General features: G+C 42.4%; 2 protein-coding genes across 2 annotated transcripts in view; one reads left to right on the top strand and one right to left on the bottom strand.

The window, feature by feature from the left end:
- The window catches only part of AARD (alanine and arginine rich domain containing protein), a 603,924-nt gene that overhangs the window by 479,987 nt on the left and 108,717 nt on the right, over nucleotides 1-15,220 (top strand). The gene's annotated exons all lie outside the window — the stretch shown is intronic.
- Nucleotides 2,740-15,220, bottom strand: part of EIF3H (eukaryotic translation initiation factor 3 subunit H) — a 73,211-nt gene continuing 60,730 nt past the window's right edge. Inside the window, exons 5-8 of the mRNA XM_081874588.1 lie at nucleotides 11,066-11,215; nucleotides 8,056-8,176; nucleotides 5,669-5,801; nucleotides 2,740-3,021 (exon numbers count right to left, since the gene is read on the bottom strand). Of these exons, the coding sequence (XP_081730714.1) occupies nucleotides 2,924-3,021; nucleotides 5,669-5,801; nucleotides 8,056-8,176; nucleotides 11,066-11,215 (502 nt within the window). The 3' untranslated portion in view covers nucleotides 2,740-2,923. The remainder of the gene's footprint in view (nucleotides 3,022-5,668; nucleotides 5,802-8,055; nucleotides 8,177-11,065; nucleotides 11,216-15,220) is intronic.

Genomic DNA, 15,220 nt, shown 5'->3' with positions numbered 1-15,220 from the left:
GTTCTTAGACGAGGGTGGGGTTTTCTTCGCTAACTGCCTGGGTTACTAGCACTCAAGGTAAGGGGAAGAGCTGGGTGTTAACATGCTTTGGTATAAGATTATTAACAATGAAGTGAATTCTTCGGTGCTGGCCAAAGTAGTTACAAGAGGGCTTTAAATGTGGAAAAAATGACCAAATTTCTTCTTTACAGCAGTATTAAAGACACATCAGTGTGTCAAGTAAAACAAACAAGGATTAAACATACACTTGTCTATTAAATACAAAGTGAAAAGGGCCCACCATTCGCGTTTCACAACCTAGAAAGCAAATACTTGCCACAAGAATTTAGATTTTGACTTGTTTCCCTTCAAGTGGGTTCCTTTTCCCAGGTCCCCTAGTTTGCAAATCCATTCACATGATGCATTAGGCTTTCAAATGAACGTTTCCCCCATTAATATAAGTAATACCCTGTGAACATTATACCAAAGTACCCGGTATTTCCAGGAGTCGATGGATGGGATTTCATCTTCAGAGCATCAATAAAGCTGACAAGAATGAATTTAAGTTCTCTCATGCTGCAAAGCGAACTAGGACTTTGCGGGGGTTGGGGGGTTGGTTTTTTTTAAGACTCTCCTGGGTTGGTGTGTCTGGGACTATCACACCAAGCCAATGGCATGGGCCAGGCCATCCAGTGGTCCTGCTACGCTGGAGGCCTTGTGTATTTTGGATACAGTGATCTCCCAGTAGCGAAGTCATTAGCAAAACAATACTGGCTTTGAACAAATGATTGCAGCATTTTGGAAAACTCTGCTGCCACCCAGGAGTTGCATGGCTGCATACAGACCAACTAGCTCCTGAAGCAAACAGGTGCAAGACGCACACATGATTTGGCCTTCGCAATCTCCCATGGTCCGAGCCTACAGACCCAACCTTATAGATCAGGAAGTGGGAGGTGCTTCTTATATAACTGTAGCCTCATGGAACAGCACACGGTCTTTGGTGTGCAGGAGCTATTTGGTTCAAATGTTGATGTGGCCTCCTAGACTATTTTCAGAAACCCTGAAGACTACCCCCTCTTGTCTACGAAGCCTTGGTTTTCTATTATGAAAAGCTTTAATTCCTTGCCAAATATATATAAGAATTTCGCTCAAGGTTCCTGGACGTGATTTCTGTAGAATGGCGGCACTCAAGAGCGGGGCACCACGCAGCGTAACAGGATATTTAATCAGATTCAACAGTTTAGATAAGCAAGACTGTAGAAACAGTCCACTCTGAACTTTGAAATACCACGGCCCGCTCTGACACTTTGCCAAGCGCCTGAGGTTTGCAAACAATTTGCATATACATTTACATAATGCGAACAATCTCTATAAAGTTAAAGGCTTGGGAGTTGCTGAGGGCGGGGGTGATGGGGACAAAAAGTTTCCATTCTGACAACTGGATTTAACACTCTCACAGCTTTATCTCTCTCAAACCACTCCCTGCCTCCCTTTATTCCTTGTGCTTGTCCCCTTTCAGAGTTAATTTGAATTAATCCCCTTTTGACATTTTTGGCTGAGAGCAAAAGCACCCTTAATTTCCCCAATGCAAAATAAATATATCCCCATCCAAAATAACCCGATAATGCATTAACACTGAAACACACCGAATAATTCTGCTTCTCGCCAATTATCCCCCTCTCCTTTTGAATACACAGGCTTTGGGGGGAGAAAAATCACTGAATATAGCCTTTGCAATCTTGCTATTTTCTTCCCTTTTTTTTTGCCTTAACCACTTGGAAGAAAGGTGTTTGCTTAAGTGAGAATTCTCCAGTGTTAAAAGCCTCTTATGACATTTAGTCTATTCACATTTTAAAAACATGGTCATGGCAACAGCTAGGAAACAGCCAAAGCTGTGAGTCACTGTATCTACCAGAAGCGCCTGTTGTGAGTCCCACATTTTGGACCATATTATCTGCCATCCCATGATTTTTGCAAGCAGTAAATGTAGCTGGGCAGTGCCGCAGGGCAAGGCGACAAATTTAGCTTGGGGCTGTGTCATTAGCATTTTGTTCCAACACCATTTTCCTGACTGCTATTTGTCCCACGGAAGAAAACTTTCAGATAACGAATTGATATCTGTATATTTCTTTTCACAGGGGCAAAGAGAAACCTCCCCTCCTTCAATGCTGTGGTCCTAATCTGAACTGGGGTTCTCACTCGTGGCTGCAGACAGTGCTTTTTTTCTTTAAAAAATGTTTAGGGGTACTCTCATTTTGACTCAAGAAAATCACCATGTTGTAGTTCAAATCAGGGAAAATAAATACAGTAAATGGACAAAAGTACAAAGATTCACAAAATGTTTAGGGGTATGTGTACCCCTGCGTACCCCCAGAAAAAAAAGCACTGGCTGCAGGTACTATTTTTTTTAAAAAAAATTTAAAACCTCACAGGAGATCCAGTTCACAGATCTCTCCCAGCATCCAAGTTGGCCCCTGAACTTTGGGTTTCAGTCGTTTTCAAGCAGTTTTCTTAACTTTTTTTTTAAATGCAAAATGGGAAATCTAGTTCAAAGTAGCCTTGGCTAACTCTGTTGAGAAAGGGTATTTCTTCTGTCCAGTCAACTTTGTCATTGTGCAGAGGAAGGATTCTTTTCCCTACTGCAACGGCAAGTTTAAGTGATCTGTTAGATCAAACACTCACATGCGAGTTACAGTACGTGGCATGTAAAAAATCCTGGAGATAGCCGCCCAACAGTCAATAAGAGCACATGCTAAAAAGTTTAAAATTGGTCATTTATTTATTTATTTTAGAAGAGGGATAACTCTACTCAAAACACACGAGGAAGTCTGGTTCTTGGTTCATTTTGCAACGAACAATGGAAAATGTCTTAAGCAAAAACGAGCTGAGATTCAGAGCATCTCCTCCCTTGGGCAAGAGACTGTTAAGCACTTCATCTTCCTCCCTAGTTGTTGTGCTCTTGAAGTGCCTGAGCCATGAAGAGTTTGCCCAGGTTCTGAGCAGTGAACTCCTTGATGTTCTGGCTGTAAGTATTAATTTGACCTGCAAATGAACAAAAAGTGGGAAGTGGGAAGAGAAAGAGAGAGTGAGAGAAAGAAAAAAAATTTAAAACTGTGAATTCATGGCCCTAGAGAATGTCCTAATATTCCATCCCATCCCACAAACATTCTCTCGCACTTTATAGCATGACCAAGAAACAGAACTCGATAAACATATTTGCAGACAGGAGCTAATATATGTCAAAGACCTGTCAAGTTGGATGGGAGGCAGAAGTTAAGAGACTGGGAGAGCCCCCAAATTTTCTCCATCCTCTTCCAAACATTTGGCCTCCCCATCTCCACAAACATTTTGCCACACACCAAGAAACAGAATGCCAGCATATAGATGGGAGCACCACTGAGTTTTAGAGGGTGAAATAAAAAGGGGTTGCCATGAGGTAACCCAGGGATCAGCAACCTTTTTCAGCTGTGGGCTGGTCCACCGTCCCTCAGACCATGTGGTGGGCCGGACTATATTTTTTTGGGTGGGGGGGGGGATGAATGAATTCCTATGCCCACAAATACCCCAGAGATGCATTTTAAATAAAAGGACACATTCCACTCATGTAAAAACATGCTGATTCCCAGACTGTCCACGGGCCAGATTGAGAAGGCGATTGGGCCGAATCCGGCCCCCTAGCCTTAGGTTGCCTACCCCTGAGGTAACCTGTCCCTTGGGCTGAAAAAGGGCCCCTGGTGTGGGTGGTTGTGTGACATGTGATGCTTTCTGCTGGCCTATGTGGCTCACATTTGTTTTGTTAATTGCTCAACATGAATTGGAGGTTTGCTGTTAAAAATGCAAGGTTGTGTTTGTTAGAATCCTATCGAGGCAGCAATACCGTATGTAACATGCTCCCAGGACTATGCAGGATTCCACATTATTTGATACGCTACAGGGATTTCTGGGAAGGCTATGAAGAGAAAAATGTCTCTCTTCAACTGTGGGCCTGGAAACTATGCTTGCCTCATCCACCTGACATTTTGTGGGTCATGTTTTTGTTAGTTCCCTCACATTATTAGTAATTTCTCGAGCCAGCAGGCTGTGAAGTTTTTGTCTGAAGTGCTGTACAAATCAAAAGAAGTGTCTCCACCACCCCATTTTATTATTATTTTTTGTACACACTCTGCCTCTACAGTTCATTTCTCTAGCTAGTCAGGAAGAGCAAAAGAGAAAGAGAGAAAGACAAAGCCGGATTATCAAAATTAGAACTGCTTAGCAGACTAACACACTTCCAATTTAATGCTCTACTTTAAAAAGTTTCTAAATGCCTCAGAAGCAAAACCACCCAAGTCTCAGCTTTGATCCCCAACTTAATTCCGTGTGCATTAAAATAGTGAACGTTTTCAGGTCTTTTCCTGACTCTGCTAAAAAGAAAAGCGTTTTGGCTGAAGGCTGTTAAGAGCGTCAGTTGGCTGCTGCTTGCTTAACTCTAGAAGATGGTCGAGGTATAACCCACCAGAAAACAGACATAAACTGAAGCGTAATTTTTTAAAAGAGCTGGGGTGTGCTTTTCTTTAACAAGCACTGGGTTGCTGGGAGAATTCATTACCAGAATTTAAACCATACCCATTTGCAAACAACCCCAAAAAAGGAGGGGAGGCGTTTGTACTACATGGTTACACTATAAAATTGTTCACTGTGTGCTATTTGTGAAAAAAGGGGGAGTTGCAGCATTTTTTGTGCGCATTAAATTTCACTCCAAATTTTCTTATCAATGTGCCATCATCAGCCCTTGCTCTTGAGCCAACCTGGGATAGGGGGTAGAACTGAAAACATAGCATCATAGAAATGTAGAGTTGGAAGGAAGTCCAACCCCCTGTAACGCAGAAAACATTTGCCCAATGTGGGGCTCAAACCCACAACCCTGAGATTTAAGTCTCGTGCTCTACTGACTGAACTACCAAGGTGGATAAAAATCTGGATGCTTGGTGGGTAGCTTTCAAACCGCTGATGCAATTAATAGAAAAAGGTCCATGTTTCTGCAGCACGAAAAATGGTTCTCTCACCTTGCCTGTGCACCCCCTGTCCATTTCACAGTGTACCGTCCAGCCTTCTGCCTTGAGCTGGGATTTGTCTGCCTCTTTTTTCCAAAGGCAAAATATCAAAGAGAGAAAAACCATGCACTACCTGTTGCATCTCACTTCGGCCACCTTGGATGAACAGGGAACAATGTGAAGGTGCTTGTAATCCCAAACACTACAGGCTCAGCTAAACGAGGGAGGGCAGCCCAAGGCACTACTATTAAAACAACTTTGCATCCTTCTGGAAAGAAGGTCGGCATGGGGGGAACTAGATCTGAAAATCTTCCTGGGATCAGCAGCCTGATGTTAAAGCTCAGTTGTGTAGTTCCAGGACATGGTATGAAGGCACAGGATAAAGCCACCTTGGTAGATGGGGAGCATGATGCCTGGAGCTCCATGGAAGAAAGACGGAGATATAATGAAATGGAAAGACACACACACACACACACACACACACACACACACACACACACAGGTTATTATGGTTCCCATTTGGATATAAAATCAGGACTCATTGCCCAATGCTGCATCTACTTTGCAGCATTTTGCTGATTCTCATGAAGGCATTACTCAAAGAACTGTAGGGCCGTTGAAGAGTCACAAAGAAAGAAGGTGGCTGCAAGTGTTACCTGCAATCAACAGCGAGTCCATCCTGGGAGGTGGCTGTGGTGGCTTGAACAATTTGTTCATGTCCTCCTCGGGAAGGGGTGGCTCTCCCCTACTTTGACGCTGCAAGTTCTCTTGCTGACGCCTCTGCTGGTACTGGAAAAGGGAAAGAGGAAACATGGTGGTAAGACTCTTTCATCCAAAGGGAAAACCCCTAGGATTTCTCTAAAGAATGCAGAGGAGCTGCCTTTCCATATATTGAGCTTACTTCACACAGCTTAAGCCAGCTTCAAAACGTTCCATTTTGCTGGCACAAAAATGCTGTTAATTGTTGTTGAGCTTTAAAATGAAGTGGTTCCCATCTTGTTCCCTCCCCCCAGGCTAAGAAACATGGCAGTTTCAACCCCTCTCTCACTGGGGGATCCATCTACCCCACCTAAATCAGCAATGTGGTCTACAAAAGAAACTGGATTGGGTTTGCAGAGAAGGGCGGGGTGGAGGGAGAGGCCATTGCCTAAATTTGCATCACTGGAGATGCTGCTGGACTGGGGGCCTAATCACCATTTGGCCTGGCCCCAGAAGCTTCTGAAGCAAAACAGGCTTCACTGTGTATGCTACAAAAAAAGACTACAGTGGTACCTTGGTTTATGAACAACTTGGACAAAGAACGCTGCAAACCCGGAAGTAGATGTTTTGGTTTGTGAACTCTGCCTTGGAAGCACAACGTGTTCCGCTTCCTGTTGAGTGTGTTCCATTTGTAAATTGAGTCCCCCGCTGCTATGGGAAAGCACATCTTGGTTTAAGAACGCTTTGGTTTAAGAACTGACTTCTGGACCGAATTAAGTTCATAAACCAAGGTACCACGGTACTGAGACTCAGAAGCCACCCAAACTTGTGCCCAACTCTCTGGATTCCGAGAAGTTCAAAAGCAGAATGCAGAATGGGTCCAAGTAGACATTTATGTGAAAATCTTAAGTCCAGCCATTTTTTTCTGAACTGGGTTTTCTACTGCCAATTTTGCAAGTCGGTAACTTTTACCATGGGATCAAGAGGCAGAACATTCCGATTAGCAGAGGAGGGGGTGGGTATTGGGTGGGAATAGAGCCAAGAAGTCACACGTAAAACTCTGCAAAATCCTTTGCATCTCAGCGCATGTAGCAACTCAATAAGGTTGGAGGAAGGAGGGGAAAGTGGTACATAGAATCATAGAATCATAGAGTTGGAAGAGACCACAAGGGCCATCGAGTCCAACCCCCTGCCAAGCAGGAAACACCATCAGAGCACTCCTGACATATGGTTGTCAAGCCTCTGCTTAAAGACCTCCAAAGAAGGAGACTCCACCACACTCCTTGGCAGCAAATTCCACTGTCGAACAGCTCTTACTGTCAGGAAGTTCTTCCTAATGTTTGCCGCTTAATGTTTACAGTTTGCCGTCTGTTTGAGAAAGACTGAACAACTGTTCTGGCTTTAGTTATGTAAAGCATGAATCTAGTAGCACTTCCAGAACAGCATTTTCAATACACCTTAACCTACTTATTTAGATGCAAAAATGGAGCAACTGGCAGCAAGGGAGACAAGGCAGTTAGCAAAACATTTATTCTCAATCGTCTCTAATCTTTAAAGGAACAATGGTGTATTATTATGAGTTACCTAGGAGAGCAAAAGGTACAAAAACCTCTGGTTTGTGAAGCATTCATAATTTGCTGCTCAAATGGCATTTGTATTTATTTATATTTTAAAGCTGGGTTTCTTAAAGCTTCTGACTATTGAGCAAAGAAATGTGTGGTGACATTTTATTGCTTGATAGCAGAACCAAAATACCTCCAGATTTAGAAAATGTTAGCAAATAAGAGCTTAAAGATCTGTATCTCAGATAGCACGAAACCAGAAAGAAATCAGGGAGAGGAGAGGAGAGGAGAGGAAGAAGAAGATGGATATCAGATATATTTATTTTTTATATTTTGCACTGAGTAGGTGCATTATGTACCAAAATTGCTTGCTCTTGCACAGAACTGTTCTATATCTCAGTAATGAACAGACTTGAGCATGGTGCAATGAGCCACATTTACAGCAATTACTGTATAGGTTAAGCAAGAACTGGTGGGGTAACAGTCCTGGATTTCTACCACCACCCCTCCTTCAAATCACTTTTTCCATCTCCAAAATCTTCTCATAAATTTGCCCCTGCAGATTTATGTTGGCAAGCAAATGAGCTGGAAGGAGCCATAGCTCAGCCCAGGCTCTGCATGTAATGAGCGTCTAGGATACAGAGATTAGATTTCCGAACAGGCTTGTGTATTTAGGAGATGCAATTCAAAGATCCTTCAATTTGCATCTATTACAGAAGCCACACAATGTGTCGTTTCACCCCCAAACAGATGTGATTCAGCTGCCCCTCCCCAAAACCAACCTGGTGTTTCTGCTGCTGCTGCTTGCTGGTGTTCCTTAGATAGGTGTTGTATTTGACAATATCCTGGCTCATCTCATCCACTCTGTCCATCAACAGCTGCAGGCTCTTTCCAAGGTGATTACTGAAATGCACAAAGAGAGATGGCGTGGTAAAGGTTTGCAGCAGTGGACACAGTTTATTTTGCTTCTGAAGGAATATTAACTAATGCTTCTCTGTGAACTCACAGCAAGTTTAAGCCCACTTAAAGATCATTTAGGAGAACAGCTCTGCTCTAAATTTAGCTCATGCTCTAAATAAGAAATAGTTGAGTACGACCAACTGGGCTTGATGCATTTCTCTCAATGCACCCTGAGCACCATCAAATTAACACCGTGCGCCACCTCTGTCAAGCCCAGAGGTCATCAGAAACCCTAAGTCAGTGTTGGCCAGACTTGGGTCTCTGGCTGCTTTGGGACTACAATTCCCATCATCCCTGACCACTGGTCCTGTTAGCTAGGGATAATGGGAGTTGTAGTCCAAAAACAGCTGGAGGCCCAAGTTTGGCCAACACTGCCCTAAGTGGTCAGTGGTTACTTCAAGGCCACAGCTAAATGGCATCTTCCGGTAGGATGGAGAGATCCCATCTGAAATCTTGGAGAGCTGCTACCAGTCAGGGTAGACAGCATAGACCATATTGAGCTAAGGGGGCCAATGATCTGGTTCGGTATAAGACAACTTCCTATGTTCCTGGCTTTGTTACACAGCTCACTGATATCCTATCTCTCCTATGTCCGCTCTCCAATTACACTCTTATTATGCTCAAATACATTATTTCATGTAGCCCAAGGCAGGATCAAGTTCCCACGTTGGAATTTAGTCTGACTTACACTTACAGACACACACACAGAGAGAGAGAAAACAAAGAAAGTGACACTGCCAGATTCTTGCTCCTAGATTGGCTGAACTCACAACCTGCCCCCAATCACAGCAGCCTTATAATATCAACTGTCCCATGCTGAGAAAGTATGGTTTTTTTGTTGCTGCTGTACCATATTTTAAATGCTTGGTTTCCTAACTGTTCTCTTCCCCCTCCCACTGCACACGGGTTTATTTATTTCATGCTTTTTATTCTTTAATTGTAAGGGATTTAATTAAATCATATTTCATGAATACTGTGATCCAATAAGGGGGCTCCCAGCCACTTAGTAAAAGGAGAGTGAAAAGCTAAAATTAAACTAAATTAACTGGGATTCAAAACAGAACCAGGTATGCCTCGAGAAGGAAGCTAAGGCTGCTCCGCATTGTCTCCTATTCACAGGATATTTCCCTTTAAAAACCAATTTCCTGCTCAACCACCTGAGAATCTGTGACATTGCTTGCTTAAGCCAACAACTGATTTTCTAGTAACAGTTCATCTCCCTAAGAGAGGGCCTCAAACAAACAGCAAAACATTCCCAGGACTCAAGAATATGTAGCAGTATTCCACATTTAGTGTTCTTTTCTTATTGTACCTCTTTTCCCAATCTCAAACTGCCTTTTTAAAAAAAGAAAAGAAGGTAGGCTTGTGGGCAGGGTTTTAACCTGATTCAGCTAAGGCACAATGATAACAAGTGCCTGTCCACAAGTAGAATAGACTTCCATTTGAAACACAACACAACTTATCCTTTCTCTCGCACCTGCCATGCCCCCCCCCCCCATTCTGCTCCAGAGTAGATGGGGGGGGGCGAGAGGAAGAGGACATCTTGGTACTTAAGCATTACAGTGGTACCTCAGGTTACATACGCTTTATGTTACATATGCTTCAAGTTACAGACTCCGCTAACCCAAAAATAGTGCTTCAGGTTAAGAACTTTGTTTCAGGATGAGAACAGAAATTGTGCTCCGGCGACACGGCAGCAGGAGGAGGCCCCATTAGCTAAAGTGGTGCTTCAGGTTAAGAACGGACCTCCAGAATGAATTAAGTACTTAACCCGAGGTACCACTGTATTGGGTGTGCATGTATGTCAAGCTAAGCCTTGTGCACACCACCCAGTTTTGTAAAGGCCTCAATGTAAAATATTCCTGAATCCCATTCCTAATAAAAACCAAGGGGGCTCATTGAAAGGTCGTCCTGAATTAGGAAGTTGTTTCTAGCATAAAGGGAAACTTTCTTCTTCTCCTCTGAAGGAAGGGGTTGCACAACTAAACCCTGGCTATGCATCAATATAGTGCATGCTGCTAACTCAACTAGTGGGGCATGAAAAACTAAGGAGCAGCTCCCCACAGATGCCAGGGATAAATAAAAGCATTTTGGTCAGCCTGTGTTACTGGAGTGGGTGGGGTAGAGACACTGAAATAATTAATATCCGCCTGAAGGGGGAGATATATTGAGAATGAAAGAGATACATGGGGGAATCTTTTTTCGGAAGAGAGTGCTTAGGGACAGGGGTGGGTAGTTTTGCTATGAGCCCTGTGCCACAAAACTACAAACAAGGCTGTTCTGCACCAGGAAATACTAAGTGTGATGCCTATCAAACTATTAAATAATATTCAGTATGTAAGCTGGTCAGGGTGTGTGTGTTGGGATGGGGAGTTTGGTTTCTCATTTGCTTTCTCAAATTGCAACTGGACGGCCTTCTTTTGTACTTTTCTTCCAAAACAATAAATACACAGTCGTACTTTAGAAGCCAAACCGCCTTGGCACTCATACGTTTTGGCTCCCGAATGCCACAAACCTGGAAGTGATTGTTCCGGTTTGCAAACGTTCTTTGGAACCTGAACGTACGGGGCAGCTTCTGATTGTTTTGGAAGTCGAATGGACTTCCAGAACGGATTCCGTTCGACTTCCAAGGTACGACTGTATACAAAAAAAAAAAAAAAAATTTAATGGGTTAGGCTTTCCTTTCCCACCTTTCCCCAACCTCTCCTTCCCACACCTCCCGGTTAAGTGACAATGCACATGGATCCTGAAGTACACAAGATGCTGTTCAACAAAAAGAGCAAAGAGGCTTGGAAATGGCTCGCTGCCTTTTCCTTTCAAAGGAGCACTTACTTGCTTGCGAGGCTGAGCAGCTCGTATCTATCTGCCACTCCCGACTTCTTTTCCAGCTCCCAAAGAAGAACGTTGATGAGGTAGGAATTCTTGATAATGATTGGCACCTCTTCAAACATGTTTTCAAAGGCGATGTTTGCTTTTTTCAACCTGCAGAGAGAGAGAGGTCCCCATAACAAACTTGGCGTGCTTGTGCATTTTTGATGGGTTCACCTGGATCGAGGAAAAATACTCCGCAGGTGACTAGGGAGAGTCCCAGCTTTTTTATTTTTACCCTTCCAATTCAGCAAACAGTCAAACTTTTATAGCAAACTTGGGAAAGCGTGTGGAAAACCCTTTTTAAAAAATTATTCTGGGACCTTGTGAAATACTTGCGGGAAACAGAGAGAAGCAAATTGGCTTGGATTCTAAATACTGTACAGTACAGCAGTAGCTTTCAAAGCAAGAGTACCTTTTAAGCTCACTAGAGGTCCCTTAATGAGGAAATCAGTAATGGTGGAATAAATGGCTCTGTCCCAATACTGATCATTTCCAACTGTATGCAGTTGCCGGAGTGTATTGGGGCTGTTCTAGGGCCATAGTCTTTAGCAGGTCTGGGCAGTATTCTGTACAAACTAAAGAGGATATGCCCCAAAATCATCTGCAACAGGACCTTCTCAGTGGTGGCACCGCAGCTTTGGACCACTTTCCCAGAGAGGTTTGCCTGGTTTCAAGTTTGTTGCCTTTTATGGTTCAAGAAGAAAACACTACCTTCTCCGGGCTATTTATACCTCCAATTTGAATTCAGATTTTATCTGGGCAGGTCTGCTCTTGCTTTTGTTCATTTTCACTTATTGTCTTTGTTAAGTTGCACAACAACCTGATGTTGAAGTTTTATATGCTTAAAGTCAAGGCGCTATAATAAGATCCAGTAAAATCTGGGTAAAGGTGCTGGATTGGAAAAAGTTTCTAGCAGGTGCCTAAAAAATCATATAGCAAGGGTGCCTGTCTAATATCAATAGGTGGAGAGTTCTAAAGCACAGATTCTGCCACACCAAAAGACCAACAGCTCGTGGTTAGTGAATGAACATTATGTGGCACTTGTAAAAGATCAAAGTGATCGAGCAGGACTCACACGGGAAAAGCGATCCTTCAGGTAAACCGATCCAAATTTGGCTTTACGTGGCAATTTATGAACTTGGTCTGGTAGCAAATTAACATCCAGTGTACATCTCGGAGCATGGGGTGTGAGGTACTGCCAGGATCTAACCCTGTCAGTAATTGAGCTGCAGCTTTCTGCAGCAGCCGCAGTTTCTGGACCAACCACAAAGGGACCCCCACCTAGAGTACAATGCATTGACAATATTGACTACTGTGGTCAAGGTATTATGGCCAAGGAACAGGTGGTGGAAGGAGTGCCAGCTTGGCCCTGCGACCATGGGTGCCCGGGTCCGTGGGTGCCATGCAGCGTGCATGGCTCTGGCACTGAAATTTGTGGATGCCCAACCCCTTCATGGGGAATTTTGTGTGTGCTTGTGTACCCAGGGCCCCAGGCAGTTGGCACCTATGGGTGGTGGAATCTACTTGGAAGTCTACCCAATTACAAATCAGAGAGGCACCATCTCTGTTGTCTTTTTGCAGCCTATTGAACACCTTTCTTTTTCCATAAGACCTTCAAAGTGGAGATTTTTATTCTAGCATGTACCTGTATATTTGTTTTTATATATGAACTGGTTTTACATACATTCTTATTGTTAAATCGCTCGGGATGCTTCACAGGAAATGGCTCACAACTGGAATGAACTAAAATAAGATTAGCCAATATCTGAAAATGTTTTCTAGGAGGGTGGTGGTTTCTTTTGCAAAATTTTAAGGTAAAGAGTAAAATGATTATTTCCCCCCATTCTTTGCCATTTTGCTTATATTATCTTCCCAACTTTTCTATTTATTTTTTAACTCAAATAATTCTTGAGACTAGGAAAGAAAAGGACAATCTGTTGGGTTTGGAGGTGGGCAGAGTGCTGTGTAAATATTTGTTTCACAAATTGAAGAATGAAGTGTTGATTCCATCCTTTTAGAGACTGCAAAAACCATCAGTGTGTATTTGAAGATGGAAAAAAAAATGTGGCAGAATAGTAACTGGGTTTCCTTTTGAGAGAAAGAAAGATCCCTTTGGACGTTTTGAACAACTTAAAAACAACAAAGAAAATGCAGCTTTCTTCTTAATCTAACACATAATAGAAAGCAATATCACAAGAAGAACACGTTCTGTAATGCCCATTAAAACACCATCCCTCAACGAGAAAATGTTTTGGAAAGCGTATTTACAAATATATATGAATAGTTTATTTTTCAACGTTTTTCTTTAAAGTGAGGAAATCTGTTTCAAGTTCTTAAAATGGGTTGACATGCAGCATAGAGGACAGCTGTTTGGGCAGGGGGTTGTGAGCGAGAATGCTGAGATAGAATCTCTCTCCTGAGAAAGGCAACCTTTTTCTGTCCAATATATTCTTACATTTATTTATTTTATATTATTTTTATTTATTTATTGCATTTACATCCCACCTTCCCCCAAGGAGGTCATGTCCATTGTTCTCCCCATCTCCATTTTTAACCTCACAACAACCCTGCCTAATAGGCCTGGGTGTGAAAGAGTGACTAGCCTAAGGTCACCCAGTGAGCCTCATAGCTGAGTGAGGATTTGACGTCTGGTCCTGATCCAGCACTCTAACCACTGCACCACAGCGGCTCTCAATAGCTTTCGAGTGTGACTGGCAGAATCCGAGACCAGGGAGGAGAGTTGGTGGAAGAAGATTGGAAGAAATTTAAAATTTATTTACAGAAATATTGTAAAATTTTTGAATGCTAATGGCATTCAAATGAATTGAAGGGGTTCTAGCAACGAGGCTAAAAATAAGATTGGATGGATAATTAGACAAATTAATTGGATATGAATTTGCTGAATTAATTTTTAACAGGGATACAAAAAAGGGAGATGTGAGGAAGTCAAGAAAATAAGTGAATCAAAGATGAGAAGTAAAAAGAGGGATTTTTGTGTTTTTTCTTCTTTTTAAATGTGTTTTTTCTTTTCTTTTTTGAAACTATTTTTCTTTCTTATGTATTTTATAACTTTGTATTTTTGTGTATTTGTTTTTCTTTTTTTATGTTTGTTGTCATCTCTAAAACATAATAAAAAATATTTATTAAAAAAAAAAATCAATAGCTTTCGAGTGGTTGAGATCTGGCAGAATGTCCCAACTTAAACCTTCTCCCACTCCATCTTGAGGCTCCAGATCCTCCAGGTGGGAGCTGGAACCCAACATCTGAAAGTCACTGATTCTGCACCCATGTTACAGACCCCAACATCGGGCCCCTTTTTCTACTTGAATAACAAAAGGCAACCATCAAAAACACACTGCCCTTGGCTTTCTGCAGAGATGGCTGAAGGACTACAAGGAGGGACGATTCTTTGGGGTTTAAGCCATTCAGAAAAAGCTCCGCGTCCATTTCTGGCACAGGGCTAGTATTCAATTCAGATTTATTAATAATCCAAAAGCATTTAATAATCACTCTCTCACACAAGCCACACGTACAGAAAATACAACAGAAGAACCCATTTCTAATCAAACAGATTTACTGAACTGGGGCTCTAAAATGAGCCTGATTCCCTAGTCCTAATTATCATTAAGTTCCTAATCACACCGCTAAAATGCTTTGTGTTTAGTAGGGCAAATGAGGCTCCACATCTGGAAATCGCTGGTAAATTGTTGCTATTTAAAAGATACATGATGTGGGCTATTTGCAGTCATGGAACCATTCTGGTCCAAAATGGAAAACAGCCATATCATCCTAATGACTAGATAAAGAAGATATCAGTATATGAAATAATGGGAGCATATACTCAGTATTTCCAGAACTGGAGATACAGAGAGAACGCTCAAGACTAATTGCCTGGAGAAGGACCTACATAGACCAGTTCACGATCTTATAGGTTGGAACAGTTACAAGAGAAGACACTGCTGCCACAAAGAATTCATAACTCAGCTCTCAGGCTCAGAACCCTGAGCATCTAATTTCCTCTCTTCCCTGCTCAATTTGTTTGCCTTTAACACTCATCTTCTGTTTGGGATGACAGAGTGCAGCACATCTTTCTGCGGCGAAGTAAATGCTGCATTC

This window comes from Podarcis erhardii, assembly GCF_964252035.2.
Source record: "Podarcis erhardii genome assembly, chromosome: 8".
In the NCBI taxonomy this organism is placed as follows: domain Eukaryota; kingdom Metazoa; phylum Chordata; class Lepidosauria; order Squamata; family Lacertidae; genus Podarcis; species Podarcis erhardii.
The sequence above is the reverse complement of the archived record's forward strand: the minus strand, read 5'-3'. Positions and strand labels throughout refer to the sequence as shown.